The 18,540-nt window shown below is 40.4% G+C and overlaps 2 protein-coding genes across 8 annotated transcripts in view; one reads left to right on the top strand and one right to left on the bottom strand.

Annotated features, from left to right (window-relative positions):
- The window catches only part of DOCK2 (dedicator of cytokinesis 2), an 850,676-nt gene that overhangs the window by 399,009 nt on the left and 433,127 nt on the right, over nt 1-18,540 (bottom strand). The gene's annotated exons all lie outside the window — the stretch shown is intronic.
- INSYN2B (inhibitory synaptic factor family member 2B) overlaps nt 1-18,540 on the top strand; it is a 127,964-nt gene that overhangs the window by 102,725 nt on the left and 6,699 nt on the right. For all 3 annotated transcript variants that reach the window (XR_008843079.1, XM_056516518.1, XM_056516519.1), the window contains exons 2-3: nt 6,811-8,717; nt 13,789-13,863. Coding sequence is in view for 2 of the 3 variants with exons in the window: in XM_056516518.1 (XP_056372493.1) it covers nt 7,444-8,717; nt 13,789-13,863 (1,349 nt within the window). In the remaining variant the exon portion in view is untranslated. The remainder of the gene's footprint in view (nt 1-6,810; nt 8,718-13,788; nt 13,864-18,540) is intronic.

Here is an 18,540-nt window from a genome sequence, read left to right as displayed (position 1 = left end):
TTACACATATGGGACTTATAATAGAAATCTTTAGCTTGCTAAACTGTTCAATTCCATGCCATAGCCTAGCATTGATCAGTATTATCAGCACTCTGCAACTACAACTACAGTCTGCCTAAGGCTGTATGATCCAAGTGGCAGGGAGGTAAGCAGGAGACACTCAGCTGTCATCTTAGCTCATTGTGACTCTGCAATCACGCTGTGGAGGTCCTGATCAACCCCCTGAGCTAACCAGTAACAGGCTTTTTAATTTTTTTGATGTCATGATCAACATTGAACACAGTATCCAAAAGGGTAACTGGCATGATTAGGCTAGGTTTCCACTTGTTTTTTTACACCTAAAAAAACTCCAGCAAAAATGCCAAAAAAACTGCCACAACTTTTTCCTGTGTTATGGCAGTTTTTCTAGTGTTTTTTCAGGCATTTTTCCTGGTGTGTGGAAACAGCCAGTTTTGACCCCTGTGGCAGTTTTTTTCACTGTCTTCTGGGTACCACTCTGTGGGTCGGATGCTGAGCGCCCAGTTCACAGAGTGTAAGGAGGTGAGGAGTGATGTATAGCATCACTACTCACCTCTCCAGGCACTATAGTATACAGAGGTACATAGTGTACCCATGTATACTATACAGGAGACGGGAATCCTGTCACCAGACTGATAAGACTCCCTGCTCCTATAGCCCATTTGGGCGGTATACAGAAGCCGACATCCACTTACCTCCCTTGCTCCTGTACCGCCCAGATCCGTGCAGCTCTGCCACGTAGTGATGACGTCATTACGGGGGAAGAGCTACAGACGGGAGCCAGGCTGGCAAGTGTGAAGCTCTGTTCACATTGTCCGTTTTGTATAATGTGAACAGACCAAACAGGGAGACTCCAGCTGTTGCTTAAATACAACTCCCAGCATGCCCAGACAGCCAAAGGCTGCCTGGAAATGCTGATAGTTGTAGATTTGCAACAATTGGAGGCTCCCTGTTTGGGAAGACATTGCATTATGGGTGCTCTCCCCAGTGGATAGTGCAAAAAATGTCCTAACTAATTTTTTGTGTTTCTTTTTTTCTTCTCGTTTTAGATCCATGTATGCACTACTGCGGATGAAATGATTAACAAGGGCTTTGGGGGGGGGTGTTTTTTAAAATAAAATAATTTTTCCAATGTGTCGTCTTTTTTTTTTTTTATTGAATTTTCAGGCTTAGTAGTGAAAGCTGTCTAATAGACGGTATCCATTACTAAGCTGGGCTTAGCATTAGCCCCAAAAACAGCTAGTGCTAACCCCCAATAGGCCCAGAGCATCAAAAATGGCGCTCCTGGGCCTAGGCGGTAACAGGCTGATGTTATTTAGGCTGGGGAGGGCCAGTAACAATGGTCCTCACCCACCCTGGTAATGTCAGGCTGTTACTGCTTGGTTGGTATCTTGGACCATTGTTACTGGCCCGTCCCCAGCCTAAATAACACCAGCCTGTTACCGCTTAGGCCCAGGAGCACCATTTTTGATGCTCCGGGCCTGTTGGTATTGGCTCTTCCCGGCACCCCTGTGGCAGTGGGTACCGGGGTATTAATTGGGGGTTAGCGCTAGCTGTTTTTGAGGCTGACGCTAAGCCCGGCTCAGTAATGTATTCCGTCTCTTAGACAGGTTCCACTACTAAGCTTGAAAATTCAATAAAAAAAAAGACGACACATTGGGAAAAACTTTTATAAAAAAATAAAAAAACACTCCACCAAAGCCCTTGTTAACCATTTTATTAAAAGGAAAAAAAATGCAGTTCATCTGCAGTAGTCCTCCGAATCCTTCATAATACACGGATCTGAAATGAAAATAAAAAAAACACAAAATATTGGTTAGTACATTTTTGGCGTGGTCCGCTGGGGAGAGCGCCCATATTTCAATGTCTTCCCAAACAGGGAGCCTCTAATTGTTGCAAAACTACAACTCCCAGCAGGGCATGCTCGGAGTTGTAGTTTAGCAACAGCTGGAGTCACTCTATCTGGGAAGACACTGCCAGAAGGGTATGTTCACATTGTACATTTTGTACACCCTGACCAGCCTGGCTCCTGTCTGTAGCTCTGCCCCTAATGATGTCATCACTAGGGGGCAGAGCTACACGGACCCAGCCGGGTCTGGAGGGAAGTAAGCGGACTTCATCTTCTTTATACACTATATACAGCTAACTATAGATAGCTGTATATAGTGTATACCGCCCAAAGAGTTATCCTACAGAGCTCAGCAAGGGGTTAAAAGGGGCACTCCGTCGCTTAGACATCTTATCCCCTATCCAAAGGATAGGGGAAAAGATGCCTGATCGCGGGGGTCCCACCGCTGGGGACCCCCATGATCTTGCACGCAGCACCCCAGTTAAAATCAGTCCCCGGAGCATGTTCGCTCCGGGTCTGATTACCGGCGACCAGGGGGCAGGCGGTGCGTGACGTCACGCCTCCACCCCATGTGACGTCACGCTCCGTCCCTCAATGCAAGCCTATGGTAGGGGGCATGACAGCTGTCACACGCCGTTTGCCCCGTGGTATCCGGTAATCAGATCCGGAGTAAACATGCTCCAGGGACTGATTTTAACTGGTGTGCTGCGTGCAAGATCACGGGGGTCCCCAGCGGTGGGACCCTCGCGATCAGGCATCTTATCCCGTATCCCTTGGATAGGGTATAAGATGTCTAAGCGCCGGAGTACCCCTTTAAGTGAGCCAGCAATGTGTTGACTGTATACACATTGCAGGCTCATTGTAAGTTATTGATGGGCAGTAGATATAGGACATATATCAACTGCTCAACATCAGCTGTTCTCCCAGCTCTGTAGCCGTGGGCACAGCTGAGTCCCGACATTCACATCAGGATGATCACATCGGGTGTCAGGAGGAGCGACATCCGCTGTGATCTGTCCCTTACTGCATGTACTACTGCTCCCAACATGGAACACATTCTGCTCCATACTGGGAGCTGTAGTACCTGCATTAATAGACAGATCGCAGCGAGTGTCACTCCTGACACCCGCTGTGATCCTCCTGTATAATGTATTCATATTTCCCACAGAGAGTTGTGATTGGCTGGAACCATCTGGCCAATCACAACTCTCTGCAAGAAATATGAATAGGTCTATAAATACGTCAGTGCAGGGGACCATAGAAGAGCGGCCGGCCGCATCTATACAATATACAGGAGGATCGCAAGGACCCGGGGCGATCTGTCAATTAGTACAGGTACTACTACTCCCATCATGGACCAGTGTGTTCCATGCTGGGAGTAGTAGCACTACCTAAAAAATGAAAACAAAAAGTGAAAAACACACACACACTACATTTTTATTATTGTCGGCTACATTTTTTGTGCCCTACCCACCCACATAAATTGATCCCTGTTTAAAAATGTATATAAAAAAAATGTTATAAAAAAGATTAATTTTGTTAAAAACTAATTTTTCCATCACTACTGTATCTCTTTTATAATTTTTTTCTCTAATGGTACCCTACGAAATTTTAATAAAAAAGGTATCTCCATCACTTTTTGGATTGCTAAAGTCCAAGAAATTAATAAAAACCGCCTGCAAAAACGCCAAAGTTAAAACCCACGTGGCGTTTTTCTTGGTGTTTTTTCACTTCCATAGACCATAGACTTCTATGGGAGGAAAATGGCAAGATTTTCCCGAAAAAACGCCAAAGTCTCAACAAGAGGTCGTTTTTTAAAAACTGCAAAGGAGCCCAAAAACGCCAAAAGGATAAAAAAAAACGCCAAAGTGAAAAACTCTAAGTGGATATGGCATTTTGGAGTTAACTATTGACTTGCAGCTAACAATTTAGTTTTTTTTTTCCACAAAAAAAAATGGCATGCAGCAGAATGAGCGTTTTTATTGCCATTTTTGTGCAAAAAAAACCTAGTGGAAACCTAGCCTTACTGAAGTTCTGCTTTAGTGGTGAGTGCCCACCACAGACAGCTCCTGAATTTGCTTCAAAGCCCCTTAGTATGCACAGAACAAAGATATACGTCCTGTGTTGTTCAGAGGCTAATTGTCAGACAAGGATTTGTGTGGTTTTCTGAATGGTGCAAAAAGTAGTTAATAATCAATATGTGAGACAAAAATTATCATTTGACTAACAATAACAACAGTTTACTGTGATGCTTCTCATGATCAGTGGAGGCCCCAGAGGTCCGACCTTCACTGATTGTAAAGTGATGGCGTACTCTGGGAATTTGACATACTGGTAATTTTCTAAAATAGAATTAGATTTTTACTGGCAAAATTAAACAAATGTACTGTATAGATAACTTACTTATTATAGCATTATTGTCAAGTCACATAGAGTGTTGATACCCCCTTCGATTGTTAGATACAGTCATGTGATGAGCAAAACAGCTCGGTGCTCAATGCATGAGACAGGATACATAGACTATAATGGAGCCAGTCTCCTGCAATCATACAGACTGATCACCAAACTGAGGAGTGAAGCGCCCTCTATCTTGGAGGGGTTCTGAGCACTGAGACCCTTACCGATATAAACTTTTGACTTTTAGACTGTGTGACAGTCTATGTTAAAATAAAGAATGTGTTCTCTGCCAACTACATGATAACTGCAGGGCAAAAAGACTGGCAGGTATCCCCCTAAATTTGTCCATTAACGCGCATGTCCAGCTGGGTGAATGAGCATTTTGGAAGCAAGTGGCTGCAAAACAGGAGGAAAACAAACAAACTGACCAGAACACAGCTAAGAATTGTCATAGGATCAGAAGAAAACGGCAGGATCTGTCGCATCAATACACTATCACAGCCTTCCACATTACAAATTCCTAGGTTGAAGGTGTATATCTTACTATCTACTTTAACCAATACAGTACAACATGTAATTCCCTCTACAACTGAAATTGTGCTGTCACCGATATGAATCATCTTTGTCAAGATTTTTGTTTGTTGCCTTATTATTATTTTGCAACTTAATAATCACTGATAACTTTTTATTTTCCTGACAGCAGCTAAGAAACTGTCAGCCACTACGGGACACATAAAATAAACTATACAAGTAGTGTCTCAGACATTTCAGTTTTTATACAACATAATGGCTAGCATTAACAGTGAACACTTTAGCAAGTGCTTATTTAGTATTTAGCGGATTACAGCTTATTGCAGAAAAGATTTCCATATGAAAGGCCGACCTGTAGACATGCACTTCACCCTGGTAACATCACTTTCCTTAATGGATAAATGGATTGCACACAAGACTTCTGAATTACAAGATCACATGACTGTCGGTTAACCGTATAAAAAGATTCTGATGTCTGATAAGAAATGTTCTTTCTTGGGTGAATGTCACTGCTTACAAATTGATTTTAGCTTTGGGATCTCATCTTCGACATGTTACATGCAGTACTGGTGAGTGTAAGATAGGGATAGATGAAATGAGTGGCAATGGTGAAAGCAGATTGTGTATACACTGGGTTCACAGAGATATTCAGTGAGATATGTGCATGAACTGTGTTTAACCTGCTGAATGCTAATGCCTTATTGCTGTACATTTACAATAATTATCTGTAAAATGTCATAAGACCTAAATGGTGAGCTCCCTATGCTTTAAAGGGGTATTCCGGCTTTCTACATCTTATCCCGTTTAAAAAAGGATAGGGGTAAGATGTGGGGACCCCTGCAATCTCAGTGCAGCCCCCAGAATGCCAGGGGGCTGCACCAAGATCGCGGGGGTCCCCAGCGGTGGGACCCCTGCGATCATACATCTTATCTGCTATCCTTTGGACAGGGGATAAGATGGATAAAGCCAGAATACCCCTTTAAACAGTTTTCATTGTTATATATCTTGTTAGGGCTTAATGGGCTGACATGCCACTGTATCATTGTGCTTTATGGGTAAACATGCCACTGTATCATTGGGCTAAGATTCCATTGTATCACTGTTCACACTAACCTAAAATGCTACTACAAGGAAAGTAGGGAGCACACAAGCATCAGATGCATTATGGACACCTCTTTAAAGGGAATGTGTCATCATAAAAATTACCTATTGTATAAATTAAGTTTTTCTCAACCATATTTTATAATAATTTTGGTTTCTGTTTTTCTGATTTTCCATTTTACTATTTTTTTTTTTAATAATCCTAAACTCTTGCCATTTTTATCTGACCATGACACCTTATATTATAGAAACATAGAATGTGTCGGCAGATATGAACCATTTGGCCCATCTAGTCTGCCCAATAATCTGAATACTATGAATAGTCCCTGGCCCTATCTTATATGAAGGATAGCCTTATGCTTATCCCATGCATGTTTAAACTCCTTCACTGTATTTGCAGCGACCAGTTCTGCAGAAAGGCTATTCCATGCAGAAGTGGTTGCTGCAAATACAGTGAAGGAGTTTAAATAGGGTATACATTTATTATAATGACAACCATGTTTTTAAATATTGAACATTGTACAAATGTTTCAACTTTTAAGCATCACTGTCATTAAGTTAAACGCATGACATGTTGTCTAGACACTGGGTTTTACTCTTATGACCTGCTGCAAACATGAGTTATAGTCGGGTAAAGAGTGAGGCAGTGCACTTCACTCCCCAGCCGACTGCCTGATGCCATTCATGCACTCCATTTTAATCTACAGAACAAATCAGTTACATTGGGCAGCTGTCCGGGGAGTGAAGCATGCTGCAGCAAACTTCACCCAGCTATAACTCACAGAGACATTCAGCGGTTCTCAGGACTGTGATCCCTTCATCTGTCAGGATATGTCAAAAGTTTTACGAAATGACAATAATATTTTAAATAGACAAAAACTAACAAAAAACTAATGTTGTCTTTTGTATTTTAGGACAACTCATCTAATGAAATGATGAACAATGAAACAACAAAGCTTTACATTTGCTACATAACTTTATCTGACAGACTTGATTCATCATTTATGCTAAGGAATTAAACCATTTGTGCAGTATGTTCTACAAGGAGGGCTTCATAATGGCTAACATTCAACAAACTATTGTTACAGTGGTACTGGACCCAAGGAAGAAGTAGTTTTAGAGATTTACATACAGTGCATTTATAATAATGAGTAAACAGTCTGGATAATTCTAAAGGAATGTGCTGAATGAATAGAAAAAGATCCAAAATCACATTCATATGATTGAGGTAAAATAATGCAAAGAGACAAAGAAAAGTTAGCATTACTCAAGAATCTACAATCAATATACCATAGAAAGTATCTGCATAAAAAGGTAAACCTGAAAACGACGTTGTTATTCGTCAAACCTATACTTTAACTAGGATTTCACTTTTATGCTGCTAAAACAAATTACTTCAGTGTAGTTTATATGAAAACATCAAAAACATTACAAGGCTTTGTCTGGAAATACAGAAGAAAACTAGTTCAACAATGGCCGCTGCCGATAACCACTCTAAGGACGTTATAAACACAGGACAGCATTTCCAACTACAGTGACCTACTGCAATGGGTCGCAAAGAAGCGAGTTCACTACCAAACGTACCCTGCAACTCAATGGAACAACAAACAATGAAAGTGCGTCCTGTGCTCTTAAAACGAAAAAGCTTTGACATTTCAGATCCTACAAAACAAACCAACCACCGTAAGAACAAATCCCAGCAAGTCAGATTTAAGGAGGACAGCACAAGCCAAGAGGCACCAGACTTTGTGGCATCAGATACAAAGCCCTGTGACAACATCTTGCTGGTCAATGGAAAGGCTGAAAAATCCCAAACCAGATCAATGTGTTTGCTTGGTTATCCTCATTCTCAGAAAGGACTTCAAAACATTGCTATACAGACATCTCCTAGTCTCAGGAAACAATTTCCAAACTTTAAGGCAAAAAAAGCAACTGCAGCTAGGTCTAAGGGCATATTATCCAGAGAATCAAGCTGTGCCCAGGTTAATGGTGAACTATCAGATGATGACATAGCTACTCAGATATCTCGTCTTAAACTAAATGACCAATTTGAAGAGCGCCTAAAATGGGTTAGAAGGTCTTCTCTGTTATTACACACTGTACCTAAAGCACAAAGTAATGGACCTACAAGTGACTGCTCAGGTCTTGAAATGCTTGAACAGGCCAATGTCTCAATCCAAGTACCAGATAACTCAATAAAGGTGACAGAAAAGTCCAATACTGATCTACAAATGTATAAAGCGTCTGAAATTCCTGTTGAATGTTCTTTAAAAAGTGACTTAAACATCTTACAACCTTCACATGTGTGTGAGGAACAGGTCAACACATGTGACGATGCAAGACAAAATGAGTTGTTACCAAAAAAAACAAACGTTGAATGTAAAAAGATTTTAACTTTATCCCCATCTTTTAATAGCAATCTATCATACTGCTTCCACTCAGAACACCAGCAGACTGACAAATTAGAAACATTTCACGATTCTGCTTCTCAACCTAATGACAGTCGTGAACTAACATCGTCCCCAAATCTGGAGGAATTACAAGCTAAAGAAACTGATAAGACTGGATCACAGAAAAACACGACAGAGACCACTGACTGCACAGACGCAAGTACGTCTAGACAGCCAAAGACTGGTATACAACAAGGGGCGAGTAATGATGGCAAACTGACAAACCCCGTACACAATCCACATGGCAAGTTTTGTTCTCTGCAGGGTAAACTACAAAACGTAGAGGAATCCTTACAGTCAAACCAAGAGAAGATTAAGATCCTGTTGAATGTAATTCAAGACTTGGAAAAGGCTAGAGCATTCAGTGAAGGGTATGGAACATGTTTTCAGCTAAAGAACAATATGCATTTCTTAAAAAAGGTTATCCCACAAATGATCATAAAGTCCAAAAATGCTGCTCATAGCTGTTGTTACATAATGGGGGAGATTTATCAAAGGATTTAGACCGGTTTTTCCTTGTCACACAGAAAGTCGCAGTCTAAATATGTTCGACTTTTCTGCGACTTTTGCTTTAGAGGATTTTTAGAACATGATGCATTCTAGCCTATTTTAGACGGAAAAATGCATCGTGCTGAATTTATCAAAAGCAACTTTTCAACGACAAGTCACATCGGCTGAAAGTATGCTGAAATGTCAGACCATACTGGAGCAGGTTTAAATACAGTCTAAAGCATAGATCCCAAAGTCTGTGCACAGAATTTATCAACAGTCGTTTGACTTTTGATAAATTAGGTGCACAATAGACCGGCCTAACCCTCTATGGTTTGGTCTATATTGATGCGGGACATAGACAACTTTGATAAATCCCCCCCCAATGTGTGTTATACTAGCATAAAATACCTTTTATATGTTGCTTCCCTGTGTCCCCCTGCTCCAATTCTGTACTGCTGGGAACAGGCTTTGAATAGTATCAGTCTCCTTCCCTCTTTGGCAGCTGAGAGTATAGTCCTTACTTACCTAGTGAAAGTATATACTGTGTAGCATTCACAGCATGTACCCTCTTACAAATGCAGACAAGCAGGAAGGGAAACTATTTCTGTTGGCTGTTCTGTAATGTGTAGAGTGTGTGTCCGCAATTGCACAGATCCTAAGGTGGACATGTACTTTGGTATACACATTAAAGTAGCATTCTGCAAAAATATTTTTTTTTCTTTAACTGTAGCTGCCCAAAAGTTACATAAGTTTGTAGTATATCTTTATTATTGAATTCTAAGGTTGGGTTTACATCACTATTTTTACATACAAATAGTTAATTAGATTTTTTTTACTTGAAAATTGTCCACAATTGTATTTAATAGTGTTTAACCATGTGGTTGACCACAATTTTATCACTCATAGTCATATCCGATTTTTATACCATTAAAGGGGGAAGTCCAGCGGTGAAAAACGTATCCCCTATCCTAAGAATAGGGGCTAAGTTTCAGATTGCGGGGGGTCTGACCGCTGGGGTCCCCCACGATCTCATGTACGGGCCCCGACAGCCCGCGGGAAGGGGGTGTGTTAACCACCGCACGAAGCGACGGCTGACACGCCCCCTCAATACAACTCTATGGCAGAGCCGAAGCGCTGGCTTCGGCAATCTCCGGCTCTGCCATAGAGTTGTATTGAGGGGGCATGTTGGCTGCTTTTTATCTGTATACGGTTAAAAACCGTATATTGTTTGAAAAATGATGTCCGGTTGCATCCGTTTTTAAGAAAAAAAGTATACTTTTTAACTTTTCACTCCATTATGAATAAAGTTTTACTTGTTTGATTGAACTTCCAAGAAAAAAAACTGAGCAAAGCCAAAAACTGAATGGTGAAAACCGGATGGAACCGTACACACAAACGGTTCTGTACGGTTCCCATTGACTAAAAAAACATATGCGGTTTAATGCAGTTTTTCACCCGGACCAAAAACCGTGGTAGACCACGGTTTTCTGTCCGAAAAAAATAAAAGTAAAAAACCGTTTGGTTTGAAAAACGGAGAAAACCACATACATTATGGTGCATACAGTTTTGAATGGGAAGTCTATGGGCACGGTTTTCTGTACGGTTGCATACGTTTTTTTTTTATCAAACTGTATGCCGAAACCGTAAAGTCAAATTGTGGTGTGAACATACCCTAACTCCTACTGTTTGTGGCAGGAAAAAAAAAACAGGATAATGAAGGAGTTTGGCTTGTTTCTTATCAGCCTGCAAGCCCCAACCCTTTGACCTGCTTCTCTCCATGCCTCTTCATTGTATCACCACCCTTCCAGCAGCATCACATCACTGGAGTATACAGTTTACAGTATGTACTGACAGAGGATGTCTGAATTAAGTATTACACCTACCCCACTCCTGGCCCATGCCCTTGACACATCATCAACAATATCTGTATGCAGTATGTCATTGGAGATGCATATGCATTCACACTTTCTACACTCCTCAACTTTAAACTTGCAACACCAAGAAGGAAAAATCATGGAATTATGGAAATCCCATAATTGATAGATATGTTAATGGCATGTAAATAATAAAAACAATTGTTAATAAATTATTCAAAACATCTGAACTTATTTAGTATGAGCAACATGCACAAAAAACATGCACTTACATGCCCTGGCATGCTATCAATGAGGTTATTAATGGTTGTCTAAGGAATGTTCTGCCACAATAAATGCTCTTGGACACACAAATCATCAAGATCTGTTGGTGGCAGCTCCCATTGCAATTGCCAACCAATGACATCCCAGATGTGTCTGATGGGAAGCAAGTCCGCTGCAGGCCATGGTAGCATGTTTAGGTCATGCAGGCTGATCACAGTGGCGTGACCAACATGCAGTCTAGCATTGTCATTTTGAAAAACAGCTCCTGGGACACAGCTCCTGGGAGAAATTACCACTGGCTCTATAACCAAGTCAATGTTACACTAAACTGTTATAGTACCTAGAATTGCATCTTTACATTTTGCCACCCGCAGCATAATCCTGGGAGTAGGACTGGTGTGATGTTTCCTCGTGAAGGCCAGGGTGTCCAAAACAATCTCCAGTTATCATTGCATCAAAGAGAAAAACAGGAGAGACCTCCCCTCCTACTTCCATTGCTGTCTTGCTCTGCACCATGACAGCAGTGGTGTGAAGTCAATTGAACACATGTCACTGGGCATCTGGCTCATAGTCTAATGTCATGCAATCACCTTCTGATGGTCTGTGTAGACATTGTTTGATGCCCCAGTCTTGGTATGTAACATCCAATTTCACTTACAGTACAGAATTGATCAATATGTGCGGCATTACACAATCATACTGTACTGATCCAAAGATCACTACGTGCAGCATTACACAATCATACTGTACTGATCCAAAGATCACTACGTGCAGCATTACACAATCATACTGTACTGACTTGATCCAATTTCTGAGGTTTCACATGGCTGGAAAAAAATATGTTTTCAATCTTGCTTTTATACTAATGAAGCCCCTCCCACATGCCACTGATTAAATCTAGGTGCTTAAAAAGAGATCATTTCCAGATCTTAGCCATACCTTTGACTTGGGTTAGGGCTGGGCCAGGTCCCCCAAAGGTCAAAGGTCCCTACCCAGGCTTGGACCCACCCCCAAGTAATTTCCCACCTAGTGCTGGACACAGTTTTGTCTTTCTTGGTGTTGCATTTTCAATGTTGAGGAGTGTATACATCACAAACACATATACAGTATATGTATCCCTGCTCAATACATTCTATTACCCCCTGTAGCCAGAGGCCAGTAGGTGAATGGTGATGATATTAGCGTGTAGAGAGCATAAATAACTTATGGGCATGTATGATCTCTCATCTGCCAGTATATGAGCTGGTGAAAATACAGTACAGCAAATAGAGGAGTCCCTGCTCCTGTACATACTGTATGTGAAGTGTATCCAGATGAATATTTAGGAGCAGCAACCTACTAAAAATATAACGCATAATCACTTTATTGGGCCCGTTTAAGCCCAATAAAAGACAACAGCACGTTCACTGCAGTAAAAATGATTTATTCATGCCCAAATCTTGTGTGCTGTCACAATTGTTTTCTTATAGGCCATGAAATCATATTACAAATCCTTACCACATAGATCATGTGGTTTAGTTGTTTCAATGCCAAAGGCTTACTATTAATTCTGTTATGCTTCAAATGTTTTTTTCTTATTAATGTAGTAAGCTTAAACATATTTAAATTCATATATTTTCTTTTTAAGCTCATAAGTACTATTTACTATATACACATCTAATAATTCCCCTCGTACCTGTTTTGTTTTGATAACCTGTTGCCTTTGGTTACAACCACCTTTTAGGACCCAAGGTGGTCACACATGCTCAGTTCAACTTCACTCTCCTGGTCTCTCTCAGAAGTATTGTCTCTACTGTACATGCCAGCAAGGGAGGTCGGGGGAAAGTGTGTATCATGTTGCATACCACACACAACATGGGGATAGTTCAGTTCAATGGTGGGGAAGGACAGTACAGTGATGTAAATTACCTTAAAAAGTTCACATTTGTACTTATGCATCATGTATGTGGTACAAATCTGATTTCACCAACTTTGCTTATTGAGAAAACCCCTTGCTTCTTTCCTTTTATATACTCATTTGAATGGGAATCAACTGGTGCCAGAAAGTTAAACACATTTGTATATTACTTCTATTAAAAAAGCTTAATCCTTCCAGTACTTATCAGTATCAAATCAATTTTTTTTATAGAAGTAATTTACAAATCTATAAATTTACAAACCAGTTGATATTAAAAGAAATATTTTCCAGTGGAGTACCCCTTACATGACCAAATTTCTTATAACAGACATAACACATATGTCAGGCCAACTGTAGCAATCTACCTGTAACCAATTCTGTCCGTTTTTGTCCATAGCAACCAATCACTGCTCAGCTTTTGTATCTTAAAGGGATATTCCGGGCAAAAACATTTTATCCCCTATCCAAAGGATAGGGGATAAGATGTCTGATCGCGGGGGGCCGGTTGCTGAGACCCCCAACGATCTCCCTGCAGCACCTGCATTCTATGCGGGTGCTGAATCTCCAGTTTCGGAAAGCTCCGGGACTGGAGACGTGACGTCACGCCACGCCCCCTCCATTTATGTCTATGGGAGGGGTCGTGACAGCCTGCAGGGAGATCGCGGGGGGTCTCAGCAGCGGCCCCCCCGCGATCAGACATCTTATCCCCTATCCTTTGGATAGGGGATAAAATGTTTTTGCCAGGAATACCCCTTTAACAATCTCTGGTAAAATGAAAGCTGAGCTGTGATTGGTTGCTATGGGCAGAAACAAAGTTTTGGTTACAGGTAAATTCATAGATTTAAGCCAATATGTAGTTTTATCTATGGACAAAAATGAACAATTGCCTTTAATATTTACTTTTTTATTGAACAGGCGCATCTTCTATCGAACTGGACAAGACCTAAACAACTGTAGCACTTGTCAGAGCACAGCATGTATAATTTACAGGTAGTGTATTATTCAATGCAATCACTATTATATGTATTTTATATTTATCTCACATATCGTATATAAATTGTAACATCTCAGAAGGTCCGTGTCTATCATCCGCTCTGTTTGACAGTACTGGTTGTAGTGACAACTTTCAGTAAAGTTACAGCTACTACTTCCATACCGAGTCCCCATCTATACAGCAGACAAGTTTAAAGGCAAAGCAATAGTAGAACAATTCTGATAATACCAGAAGGCTAATTAGAGTTCTGCCATGGGAGCGGGGATAGTCGGAGTTCTAGCCGGTGACCTTTCACTGTAATTACAATGTAGTCTGCCTTGTTTCTGTTCTAACAAATTAGCATTCTGCCAAATTAGTGACATTATTATTCCTATCACAGTAATGCCAGCTAGGTTGTGACCACCCTTCCTTGTTCACAGCTACTGTAATTCAATCATTAACAGAGTCACTGATGCTTACAAATATCTTGTTTTATGGCTTGTGGTTTCTTTTCTGATGGGCCGCAAGTCACACAGCATTGTTACACAGTTACTCTATCTACAAAAAGAGAAACTGATTCTTATGCATTCTGGGGTGTAGTAGATGCAGAGAGTTCTTGCAATAATTCTGTTTTAGAATATATATTTTGGACACTAAAAATGAGACCTAGAATTCTTCAAACTGCAACAAGTGCATTGCCACCATAGACAGAAATAGAATAGACCACAGCACCACTTCTGTGCAAAATGTTAAAAAGCTACAAAGAGCTTTAAAAGGGTTATCCAGGTAAAAACGTTTATATATATATATATATATATATATATATATATATATATATATATATAAACTGGCTCCAGAAAGTTAAACATATTTGTAAATTACTTCTATTAAAAAATATTAATCCTTTCAGTACTTATGAGCTTCTGAAGTTGAGTCGTTCTTTTCTGTCTAAGTGCTCTCTGATGACACATGTCTCGGGAACCGCCCAGTTTAGAAGAAAATCCCCATAGCAAACCTCTTTTAAACTGGGCGGTTCCCGAGACACGTGTCATCAGAGAGCACTAAGACAGAAAAGAACAACTCAACTTCAGAAGCTCATAAATACTGAAAGGATTAAGATTTTTTACAAATCTGTTTAACTTTCTGGAGCCAATTGATATGTATAAAAAAAAAAGTTTTTTTTCCTGGAACCCCCCTTTAATTAATTAAACACCAAAAAAGAACACAACTTTTTGGTAAAACAATACTGCCTTTAGCAAAAGCAATTGATAAAGGCAATATTGTTTTACCAAAATATTGTGTTATTTTTTGGTGATCAATAAAAGCTCTTTTTTAGCTTTTCAACATTTTGCAAAGAAGTGGTGTTGTGGTCTAGTCTACTTTTGAATATGTTTTGCGGCGAAAAGAAGGCCTAACACTGTGTGCACTGAGAGACCAGAGGTGGTGCTGTTTCACTGCTCTGCTTCTAATGTCTCAGTAGGGAGGAAAAAAAGGGAGGAGGAAAATGTAATGGGGGGCTCCCTATTGTAGTATTTTTAGGAACAGAAGTGGATGAAGCAATTGCCCACCACCAACACCCAAGGTGTCGTGCTGACCATTAGTTGTTGTATATAAAGATCAGTGGGACCTATGCCGTGTGGTCAGCGGGTATGCAAGACATAGAATTGGACAGTCTGCTGCTCTCACCCCTTGTGTTTCCGTCTTCCCGAGGGAGACAGATGACGAAGGCAATGCAAAGAGTACCAAAACATTATTATTTTTTTTTTGTGAGAGCGCTACTGTTATGTCGATGAGAATCAAATAAAACGAAGACATTAGCCAATACTTGCACAGGACTAACTTTTATTCAAAAAATAAGTCAAAAGTAAAAAAAGGACAACGTGTTTTGGCACACACTCGCGCCTTCTTCAGGTCCACAAATATAATACAGTATTATGTCATCCTGGCTGGGATTCCTGTGAGCGGGCTGTCAGCCCGCTCACAGGAATCCCAGCCAGGATGACATAATAGTATATTTGTGGACCTGAAGACGGCATGAGTACTCTTTGCAATGTCTGTCAAATCATTTCACGCAGATTTACTGAAGACCTGTTAAGCCACTCCAATAGGAAACTGGATCATTTTACTAGCCTGATAACTCCCATGGAAATAAATTTAAAAAAAAAAGGCACCAAGCAAAACTTTCTAAATGCACTGAGATTCCAAACACCTGGGATTTGTACAGCTAATGCTAACATGTATGTGCTTCACTTGAGAGAGCCTTTAACATCTAATACCTGACTGACTAAAATAAGACAAAAACTACACAGGATTCCTACTCCAGCTGGAGAAGCCATTCTATGCATGAAAGGAGATTTCTTTTATTACATTTAGATGTTTATGTCATGGAGTATCATGGTTTTAAGGAGTAAGGAGTCTTATGGTTTTGCGTCTTGCGCTCCTGTGGAGACCTATGCATCTCCATGATAACAAACAGAATCCAGAGGCCACTCTAGGCCTGTAACCTATAAGATGGCTGCTCTGCAGTGCAGGCAGAAACATGATATCATTGCTGTAGACAGCTCAGCAGGAAGAAACCAGTGGTCTGCATGTAACGCTAAAGCGGACATGAAACTGTGTTAGGTGAGTATAATCTAGGGAAGCTTTATTTCCATTGGGTGTATTATCACCAATGCACCACTCTGGGGAAGCATTCATTTTTTATTAATGGTGCCTGTATATGGGGGCACTTAAAGGGAACACTAGTACTATTGGGAGCACTCTGGGTAAGAATTATTACTATGGATAGCAACATGGGGACATTCTGGCACACTTACCTTTGGGGCACTCTGACTATGGGGGAGCACTATTACAGTTTAAAGGATTCTGGTTGGCACAGTTACTTTTGGGGGGCACTGTAGAGGATGTTGGGGACATTCTGCTTGGCACTATTAATTCTGAGGTTACTATTGGGGCACTCTGTTCCTTACAGTTATTTTCATATACGCTGCTTGGTCACGCATCCTGATAGCATTACTATATGAATGCTTGGCACAGCTTGAAACTATTATATTTTGGGGACACTATGTCTATAGCCTTATCACTGTCAGGGGCACTATTTACTGTGCACAATTTTTTGCAGGCCTTAAACAAAAAAAATTATAATAATAATTAATAAAGAAAGAAAGAACAAATGAAGAAAAGAGGTGCGCTCCTGGTGTAATACTGCGGGATGTTACAGTGAGGTGTATGGATAAATTGCACCTTGCCGTATGGTGTTGTACTGAGAGTACAACACCTTAGATGGCATGTAGACTCGCTTGGGTCGGTAACAGGTGGCAGCCTCGGTGTCCAATTCCCGTAACTTCTCAGTCCGGTGGTTGCAATAAAATGTGAACAAAAATGAGAGTAAAATGTGAACAAAGTCTCTCATTTTTGTTCACATTTTATTATAATAAATAAAGAAAGGCACACATAGGGTGTTGTTCTCTTGAGGTATCTGTGACCCATATTCTGGATCCTTTGAATCTCTTGCTGGAGGTTCAACAGGCATTAGTAGTTACTTCTTTAAGGGTGCGTTCACACACTAGTACCTAGCAGCGAGTTTCCCGCTGTGGGAAACCCGCTGCGAGTTACGCTACCATTGATTTAAATGGGTCCGACACTATTGCGGACTGTCTGTGGACCCATTTAAATCAATGGTAGTGTAACTCTCAGCGGGCAACCTGCTGCTAGTAATAGCGTGTGAACGTACCCTAAAAGAAGATTTATATGGACTGAAAAGAACCTCTCAAGAAGGTATCCAGCTTCTCCAGGTTTGAATATATTATATATCTACAATTGTCTTCAAGAGCAACATATGTGTGACAATATTTGGGGTGGCAGCAGAATTACACTATCGGGGCATCAGCAAGAGGAGTTTGTGTTGAGAAGGCGAGGGAGATGAAGGAGAAGTAAAGAATCTAAGATGTCTAGATGTCAGCAAACTGCAGAGATAAGTCATGGCTGAAAGATGTATCAAAGCAGCCTGGGCTTCATGGAGATGAAAAGGAAAGAGAATGACTTACTGCAATTGTATACTCTACCTGTGACTGTGTCTGATCAGCAATAGAATCGTCTGCATATGCTGTAGCACTAAATTTGTTATTACAAAAAAGGAATATCCATTCACAGTCTTTAAATACTCTAGCAAGACCCCTGATAAATGAGAGAAGTAATTCTCCTCGCTGTTATGGTTGCCTACCACTGATATAGCACTATTTACCTTCTGCCCCATTTTAAGTATAATAGCTATTTTATAGGATAAAGAAAAAAAAATCCAAGAATTACAATAGCAATACGAGCTACAATGAAGATCTTGAAGATGATTAAAACACTGAAAACGCTGCAGATTTTCTGCTGCTTATGTGAATTTGCTGCTCAACTCAGCATGTGACAGATAATGAATAATCCTAGATTCTGAAGAAAACTGTAGAAATGCAGTTCATGCAAAGCTACATTTGTTAAACTACAAGCTAATACATATAGCGGCCTGCTGAGCCATCCAGACACAATAATCTTGTTTATTTTTCCGTAGTCTGAAATGCTTTTCATGTTTCTTATCGTAGTGAATTCTTTATCTGTCAAGTTTACACATGAGAGTGAACATAATCTATTATGAAAACCTTTTGTTATAATGGAGTGAGACTACATGACAGATATTTGTTCCCCTTTAT

Source organism: Hyla sarda, chromosome 4 (assembly GCF_029499605.1).
Source record: "Hyla sarda isolate aHylSar1 chromosome 4, aHylSar1.hap1, whole genome shotgun sequence".
Taxonomy (NCBI): domain Eukaryota; kingdom Metazoa; phylum Chordata; class Amphibia; order Anura; family Hylidae; genus Hyla; species Hyla sarda.
The sequence above is the reverse complement of the archived record's forward strand: the minus strand, read 5'-3'. Positions and strand labels throughout refer to the sequence as shown.